This window comes from Nicotiana tabacum, chromosome 18 (genome assembly GCF_000715075.1).
Source record: "Nicotiana tabacum cultivar K326 chromosome 18, ASM71507v2, whole genome shotgun sequence".
Lineage (NCBI taxonomy): Eukaryota > Viridiplantae > Streptophyta > Magnoliopsida > Solanales > Solanaceae > Nicotiana > Nicotiana tabacum.
This window is the reverse complement of record NC_134097.1, coordinates 97,545,717-97,555,300: the sequence shown is the minus strand read 5'-3', so window position 1 is coordinate 97,555,300 and position 9,584 is coordinate 97,545,717. Positions and strand designations below refer to the sequence as shown.

General features: G+C 34.6%; 1 protein-coding gene across 1 annotated transcript; it reads right to left on the bottom strand.

Moving 5' to 3' along the window:
• Positions 1–4,985: 4,985 nt before the first annotated feature.
• Positions 4,986–9,303, bottom strand: LOC107787999 (F-box/FBD/LRR-repeat protein At1g13570-like). The gene is made up of 4 exons (XM_016609639.2): positions 9,145–9,303; positions 6,004–6,851; positions 5,491–5,649; positions 4,986–5,405 (listed from the first exon to the last, which is right to left on the bottom strand). Exons 2-4 carry the CDS (start codon positions 6,838–6,840, stop codon positions 5,118–5,120), a joined length of 1,284 nt encoding a protein of 427 aa, XP_016465125.1. The 5' UTR covers positions 6,841–6,851; positions 9,145–9,303; the 3' UTR covers positions 4,986–5,117.
• Between the last annotated feature and the right edge of the window lie 281 nt (positions 9,304–9,584).

Genomic DNA, 9,584 nt, shown 5'->3' with positions numbered 1-9,584 from the left:
TTCTCAAGGGTAGAAAATTAGGGATTTGGGTAGAGTTAGGACTTTTTGCATAATTGGGATTTAGACCTCGTTTTGGGATTGGATTTTGGAACTAATCGCATTTTCGGGCTCGTGGCTGAATGGGTTATCGGGTTTTGGTCGGAACCTCATGTTTTGACCAAGCAAGCCTGGGGTCGATTTTTGACTTTTTGGGAAGAATGATAGAAAATCTATAATTAAGCATTGGAATTGGATTGTTTAGCGTTTATTGATGTTATTAAGTCGATTATGTCTAGATACAATTGATTTGGAGCCAAATTCAAAAGGAAAAGCGGTGTTTGAGGCTTGAGTTGGCCGTGGAAGTTCGAGGTAAGTGTTTGGTCTAACCTTAGCTTGAGGGATTAGGAGTTGTGTCTTATTTGCTACGTGTTAACTATGGAGTACGACGTATAGGCATGGTGACGAGTATCTATACGTCGGTGTCAAGCATGCTCGTGAGTCTTGTATTGTAATTGTTATGACTCTGTTGTGGTTTATTGCGCTTCATATGAGGATTATCATTATTGTTCCCTTGCCGGGATGTAATGGTCATATTATTGTTCCCTTGTCGGGATGTTTGTATTGATATTATTGTTTCCTTGCCGGGGTTTGTTGTAATATTATTGTTCCCTTGTCGGGATGTTGTTATATTGCTATTGTTCCCTTACCGGGATTCTTTTATGATTGGTGTTGATAAATGAAATGGGAGCGGGTTGCATGCCTGCAACTGTAATATATGAAATAGGAGCGGGTTGCATGCCTGCAACGGTATCATATGAAATGGGATCGGGTTGCACGCCTGCAACGGTAATATCTGAAATGGGAGCAGGTTGCACGCCTGCAACGGTATCATATGAAATGGATCGGGTTGCACGCCTGCAACGGTATTAAATGTGTACCTGTTCTTCTATTTCCTTACCTTTGCTGGTAATTGATGTATGACATTCCTTATATTTCTTTAATGTCGTTCTGTTGTTACATGTTACTCCCCGTAGCATGTTTTCCCCGCCCAGCTTTAGTTGTAATTATCTGCTTCTATTTCCGTTATATATGATTTAACTGCACAGGTTTATTTGGTAGTCTGGTCCTAGCCTCGTCACTACTTCGCCGGGGTTAGGCCAGGCACTTACCAGCACATGGGGTCGATTGTGCTGATACTACACTTTGCACTGTGTGCAGATCCCGGAGCGACAGTTTTTGGACCATAGCTTTGGTTGGCTGCCTTCAGTTCAGTCAGAGATTCGAGGTAGTCTTGCAAGCGTCCGCAGACCCGGCGTTCTCTTCTATCTTTATATTCTGTTTTCATCTACTTCAGAGACAGATTGTACCTTTCTTTCGAGACATTTGTATGTAGTATGCGTAGAAGGTTCATGATATTGTGATACTGGTTCCGGGTAGAGGTGTATGTTGGTATTGTCGTACATGTTTTTGGCTAAGTCATCAGATTACGTCTTCCGCATGTATTTACTTATCGTTAATTTTTCACTGTTGATCTCGCATGTTGATTTAAATTGTTAAAAAGAGCTAAATAAAAGAGTTAGTGAATCTATAATGCGCGACTTGCCTAGCTTTCACGAGTAAGCGCCATCACGACTCCCTAGGGTGGGAAATTCGGGTCGTGACATAAAAATATTTGCCACATGTGGGGTGCAAAAAACGAAAATAGAAAATTGAATATACAAAAAAAAGGTAAAAAAATAATTTTTTTCTTGGGGGAGAGGGGGAGGGCATTGGGGGTCTGGGTGGTGCTTGCTGTATAAACAAATTATAGAAAATTGAAAATACAACGAAAAATTGAAAAATCGGGGAGAGGGGTTAGCAGGGTTGGTGGTGACAGAAAAGAAAAAAAAACTGAAATTTGAAAATATGTCTTTTTGGGGAGAGGGATTGGGAGAGGTGGGGTAGGGAAGAGAAGTCGGAGGGGGTTAGGGTTAGATGTGAGAATACGTGGAGTTTTTGAAAAATATTTTCCTACTTTTTCCACGAAAGTCATTTTTCTCCAATTTAAAAAAAAATATAATATCTAGGAAAATATTTTTCAAACTATATACAACCAAACAGTGAAAAACAAAAAAATATTTTCTAATCATACCAAACACACACTAAATATCTTTAGTTTTCCCAAAAACTTATGAGCCACTTGATATAAAAACTTATTTTTATCGAAGGAGTGACAAGAGAAACATATTTGAAAGTTGAACCTCTCATTATACTCAATCAAACACCTTCGTGTAAATGAGATACTTTTCGGTGAAGAGTATCGGCTCGAGCCTAAAGCAAGTAAAATACTTGCTTTTAGGTTCAAATTTGTGAGGCCCCCAACTTACTAAAATTCTTTTATATGATGTATATAATATATAATTTATTTAATATTTTTGCAATATAAAAATATTAAACCTTTACTTCCATATATTAATGCATAATAAATTTTGCTTTCTCTCTCTCTCTTTCGTTAATTCTTACTATTTAAACAATCTTAAATTAGCCTCATTTCAAGTTCAGATTGTTATTGAAATTTTAAAAAGTTCAAAATTAATTCGAGGAATATTTCAAGTGAAATAATAATTTTACTCACAAAATTCAATAATTTTAAGTGAAAAATTTATGTCCAAAGAATAGTTTTAACTTCCAAATATCTTTCTCAATTTCAACTTCAAAAATTTACATACATGTTAACAACATGTCTAATTTGATTAATGTAGTCCATAACTCCATAATAACTTAAAGTTCAAAGGAGAAAAAGATAAATTTGGACAGGAAAATACGCACAAAAAACAAAAGGATAAAAGCAAAAAACGAAAAATAGCAAGAACTATAGTGGTTGATGGATTTTCTATTGTTGTAGCAACGTGCAGATATTTCCCTTCGAAATCTGTAGCAACTAAGTTTCTAACAGTTCTCCTCCAGATAAAATTTTGAGTGCAAATAGAAAAAAGAGGGAGGAAACCCCTTGCTTAATGTTCAAGCAACAAAGTAGAGGCAGAAGTCAGTTGAAATTCGTCGAGAAATCTTTTCAGTTATGATATGCAATCCATGATGCCAAAAGCTCCTTGCTTAAGGTTGCTCAAAAGAGCTCTCTCTAATTAGGTGAACCAAAGTACCACTTTAATGAAAGGAAGATAGATAGTCATGGCGTTTAATTCGAAATAGTGAACTTAAAGCTTTCTAAACAGTTTATGCAGAAAAATTTCATATGTTTCTAAAATTCAAAGGGAAAAACGAAATGCAATAAAAATTCAGGTATTCCATAATAATTACTTTTTAGGAGACAAGAAAATTATTTACCTGAACTGATATAACAGATAAAATTCTAGCTAGGTGCAAGGACGCCAACTGCCAATGTTTATTGTTAAGTAAAAGAAAATTTAAATGATTTAATATTTATAATACTCCATCCGGTTCACTTTAATTGTTTTCACACATATTGAAAAATTCATCTTTTAGCATTAATTAATAATAAAATTGATCATATTGACCTTAGTTTATTCATGAAAATACCACAAATACTCCTAAGTTCTTTTATTTTAAGGGAAACTTTAGAAAAAAAAGAAATTAAATCTCTTGATATATGAAAAAGCAAGATATTATGGACCACAAGAAAAGGCAAAAAAATCAGTGGAGCAGAGGCAGTATAATCAACTAAAAGAGGTAATGGAATTCATCTCTTTTTCTTTTCTTACAAAATATGAGCAATGTATAAGTTAGAATGTTTAACCATTTCTTTTATAATCGTCTATGAGACATCATATACAATAATTATCGCAAAGACAACCTTTTAATTTGCCATTGTCTATTATTACCTAACTTCAAGATCAATATAAAGGTTAGAAAGTTTACCTCGAAATCACAAACAAGTTCATCTCACTAGCAAAAGTTTATGATAAAGAATGTGGAATAGTGGCTTCTTTTATAGATAGATGTGTTCAACTCCTCGTTTGAAGTGATTTTGGTTTTAAAATTCTAGAAAACCAAAAATTACTTTGCATCCTACGACAATTTTGGTAAAAGAATACTAAACCATAAGTGATATTAATTGCTGGGTGATTTGATGAAAGAACCCTAACCTTAAAGTGACATTAAAGTGGTTTTTTCACACTATAGAAATTATTGTACAACCGTAAGTAAATATTTGAAATATATATTCTTCAATTTGTATTCTCCATTCTTTCTACAAAGAACTTCAGTTAATTGAATGACCCACTACGTTGGTAAAATATAGTTTTAAAAAAAAATATCAACGACAATTATGATAAAAGAATACTGCGTAAAACTAAAGTGACACTAATTACCCGCCAGTGGTGGTAAGAAAATCCCCAGCCAAAAGTGACTTTAATTGCGGGTGGAAAATTAAAGACATTAAAGTGACAGTTTGGTAAAAAATCCTAAGCCAAAATGACTTTATTGCGGATGTTAAGCCGAGCATTTTTCACACTATCATTTAAATTATTTATATTTACAATTATAATAATATAGGATAAAAAAGGCGAACGATATTTCGCTAAGGCATTCATGCTTTTAATATAATATATAGATATAGATATAGATGTGTGTGTAGAAATGACATGGCATATTTAAGATCAAGATTCAAAGGATATTTAAGGCATATATTGTAGTTTGGCTTTAAGCATCAATTTTATTGAGCCATATCCCTAGACCGACATGTTCAAAGTCTTCTTCGATTTCTTAAACTTTGTAATCCGTCAAACAACTCAAATGAGATAGGAAAGTAATTGATAACCTTATAAAAATGACAACTAGTATATTATAATATGTAATGCTACACTAATTGTGTAAACAAAATATTAAACCATAAATTTTAAAATTTCCCCTTAACCTTTGAGTAGACACACAGGATTTACTTTTATACCCTCTTCCTTTCTTTATTTATAAATTATATTTCAGTTATCTCACAAGTTTCTTTTTTCCAAATATCACAACCCTGTTGCTACAAGGAGCTTCTACAGATGCACCAACAAAAAAAGTTAGGTGCTGCTATATATATCATTCAGATATGACAAACATGAAACTTTAAATTGTGGCCAATAAGAACATCCGCAGTAACCATTACAGCAGTGAGAAGGAGGATCAAGTCATCTCAATCATTTATCACTTACCTGTGGTACATTACTTGTGTGAGGAAACTGCATCAACTCCTCAGCAATCTTAGTGGCCTCGCTTTTACTAACCTTTTTATCTACTTCAATGATTATCTCCTGCAGAAAAGGTGCAGACGCCAGCAATAACCTTACAAACAGCACTTCCACTCTTGAACCATGGAAGTAACATATTCTCAGAGCTTGAAGGTTATTGAATTCACCAATCCTACAGCCTTGTCCTTCAAAATGATTTACATCCACTTCCCCAGAGCCTTTCTTTATGTGACTCAACTATAAGTAGTATAAAGGAAAATTAGTACGATTTGCACCTCTATACTCGGTAAAAGATCAACAACTCATGAATTCAACAACTCACCACAAGTACAAGCGACTTCAAATTAGGAGAACTTCTAAGAATGCATAGCAATGAGCAAACTTGATCTTTGTCATTAAAATCGTAATCACAAAAGGCGAGGTCGTGCAAGTCATTGAGCCTTGTTGAGAGCAACCCTGCTACATTACCAGAGGACAAAAACTAGACAGCCAAAACAAAAACAAAAAATGAACCCACAGAAGAATATTAATATACAAATATGTACGTCGTCTGACAAGAGGGGTTGCTCTGATGGTAAGCAACCCCCACTTCCAACCGAGAGGTTGTGAGTTCGAGTCTCCCCAAGAGCAAGGTGGGAAGTTCTTGGAGGGAAGGATGCTGGGGGTCTATTTGGAAACAGTCTCTCTACCCTAGGGTAGGGGTAAGGTGTGCGTACACACTACCCTCCCCAGACCCCACTAAGTGGGATTATACTGGGTTGTTGTTGTTGTTGTTGTTGTTGTAAATATGTACGTCGTCAACTGAGCTATGCAAAGATACAAATTTCCATCTTACCTTGATGAAGTATCTGTCCAGAAGAAGTTTTCTAAGTTCAGGCCAGCTGCTGAGAAGTTTTATCAAGTTAATTGCTTCATGTTGTCCATTCTGTGGAACTTCGTCTCGTGATATAACTGCAAAACACTGCAGCTTCCGACAGTCCATAAAAGGACCCAGTTTAATCGTTTCAATGTCACAGCGTACAACTTTTAAACTTAAAAGTTCTGGGGCATATATATTTAAGTGAGTAAGCCCAATACATTTCTCAAACATCAGATTCTTAAGGTTTGGAACACAGAGGAAAGAAGTTGCAACATCTAACTGAAAGGTGACTCGACTTAGTGAAAGGCTTTTCAGCTTGTGGAAACCTCTAAAACTGCAAGGCGGCCTGAAAATGCAGTTTGAGAGATTCAAATGTTCTAGTTCTACACCGTACACAGAGGAAGGCAACTTATAAGGAGTATTGAGATATTCTAAACACCGAAGGGTGAGCTCCACAAGACCATTTTTTGACAAATATAGCATCCATAGATCAATAACTGAGTGCTCAGAAGGATGTATCATTGAAATATCAAGGAGAAATGTCTTAATTGGTCCATAATGCTGCAATAGAACTCTATTTATGATATCTATTGTGCCTAACTGCTTTCTCTTTATGCAGAAGTTCACAGAAATTATGAGCTTCGGGTTTGAAGCCCAAACATGTCTCCACTTACTGGACAAGACACTCATTCTTGTGGCATCCTCAACAGTCATGTACTCCTGAATCTGATTTATGACATTAATAGGAAGATCTGTAAGTCTATCAAGTTTGTCCCTTCCATCTTCAAGTCCTTTATAGGTATCTGTCATCATGATTGTAAGTCCTGACCATTTGAACCAACAAACATAAGTGAAGGTTGCATAAAAAATGCTTCACACATGCTGCATATGCAAATCCAACTTTATATTCTGGTCAAGAAAGTAACAACATACTTTAAAAGGCTTGCACAGATCAATCCAGATTCATGTCATTCTTAATAATCAGGTGGAATGAATCAATGTCAAAGGACAGCTCGTCAGGCAGGTTATATGAGCTGTTAAAAACCAATTCCCAATTGACCTTAGGATGGATTTCAAAACAGTCATCACTCCCACACATCCAATTTTTATAAAACTTATTCTACAAGTACAAAGTATGGCATGAAGAGGTTACATATCGTAAGCTTCATAGATCACAGTGTTAGGATCAAAGATCACAGTGTTAGGATCAAAACCCTGGGATATTCTGCAATCTAACAAAGCAGGCACACAACAATGGTAAATTAGAGGATAAAGAGAAACATGCCAAAGGAAATACAATGATTTACGTTGTTCGATCTACTAGACGTACGCCCATAGGTGGAGATGAACAGTTCACTAATCAAAAGAGAATATAAAAGGAAGTACAACATAACCTCACAAAACTCACAAGTAAAGAGGTTCACACAGGTGAGGGTTAACACTTTTATCTCACAAATTATTTCCCTAATCTAAAGTCTCTCAATATGAAAGGCTATAATGCGGATGCTACCAAGCGAGAAAGAAATTCCTCAATTCTATAGAAGCCTGATGTCTTTTTACTGCAAGTAAAGGAAATCGCCAATTATGATAGATCCATACTCTCCTCTAAGAAAAGGAAAATTCAATCATTGTAAATGTATTGTCCTACCTACAACAAACAGCAAAAACCCAAACATAGCAAGAAAATCAGGGACACAACTAAAACATAGGTCCAATAATTTCAACAAGAACTCTTGTGCTACACAAAATGACAAGAATAATAAGTATTTCCAACCAAAACCAGTTGCTATGACTGAATTAGGGTATTAATGACTTTGACAGCAACAAGATAGCTCATTGTTCTCCTTGTTTCCCAACTAAAATTTTGATTTTCCTTGTTTCTCAACTAAGTGACTGCACATTATCTTTCAATTTTTCTCAACAAATGTTACTTGGTCTCAATAAATATAGCGGTGTTTGACTGGATATAGAGTTTAATAAAAGAAAACTTTTGACACACAAGCTAAATATGTATAACTTATCAAAAATACTCCTAAAATCTTGTGGTCTTAAACTGTCATGTAACTTTTAAAGGATAATGTCATTAAGGGTAAAATGAGAATGCTAAAATTCAAAAAGTTCACATATAGAAAGGTATCAATCTCTTTTTAACAAACTAAAAAGAAAAGAATACATATAAAATCGAACTGAAAGAGCAATAAATAATTTACTTAGGCAACATGTTAGTATTGATTATAAGCATCCACAACCTTCATATGCCATTTTTGCTTACATAATAAGGATTTGAATGTTTCTACGCTCTAGCATCTAATATAGAGTTTCCACTCACAGGAAACCCAATAGACAAATGGGTTCTAGTTTTGATTAAATTATGTCATAATTTGGCATTGGTAAAATAAAAGCATTATTTTTCTATAAACACTTGGACCATCCCCATTAAAGAAATCAATGCCAATGCTATAATGTAGTCTGTTATAGTCTTGACGGCACAATGGAATTCGCTGCTTTTCCTTTGAGAAAGCAGCCTCAAAAGGACATAGGTTTGTTTGTTATAATAAACGTCACTTTCCAAGAAACTGTTTTCTGTGCAAAAGTCATTTCTCTGGTGCTTGGTTAATAGAAAATGTTTTTCTTTCACCAAAAGGGGAAAAAAGACTTCGCTTAATTATGGGTGCAATTCAGTTTCCATAGAACTATCTTAATTTTAGATTCAAACCACTTGCTCTGTCTACCTGGTAGACATTGTTATCAAACTTATACAAAAAAAAAAAAAAAAAAATCCTCACAACACTACTCTATTTGCTAATATTAGTATTAATCTTTAATATATATTCCCTTATTTCTTGAATTAATGGAAAAAGAGGGTTTTCGCTGCACTCAATGATTTACTACCCTCCATCCAATTTTCAAGAAAAATGGGGACCAATGGTTTAAGTTCTTCAGCTTTTGAAGACCTTCATAATCGGAATTTTGATATATCCATGCAAGAAATCAATTTCAGAAGCTCTTGGATTAAAGTACTAATTATATATGACTAAGAGTCGAGAGAACCAAAAAATTCTTAACTGTAACATCACTTATCGAAAAAAACAAGGAAAAAAATAAAAAGAAACCAACCTCAAGGCGGCGGTGAAAGCACCGGGGGAGAGAGAGAATTGGTTGATGGGGGCGAGGCGACAGAGAGAGGATTCTGGAGGAGCGGTGCTGGGTAGTGAGTACTGAGTAGTGACGAGCGAGAAAGAGAGAAGCGGGCATAAATAGTAAGAAATGTTTGGAAAGCGAGCTTGTAAATGGATTTGGCGGTAATTGATTCGCCAATTAATTATTTGGTAACCATCAAATTAGGTATAAGTGAAAGGGTGTAATTACAAGAATTGGTGGGATTATACTGTATAATTACAAGGTTATTTTTTTAGTTTGTTTCCTTTTGTTTTTATTTTAATTTATTTTTATAACTTTTTATTTCTATTATTTTATTTTATTTTTACTTTAAATTTTAAAATATATTTTTCTTTGTTCATTCTTTATCTTTTATTTATCTACCTTTACTTCTTATG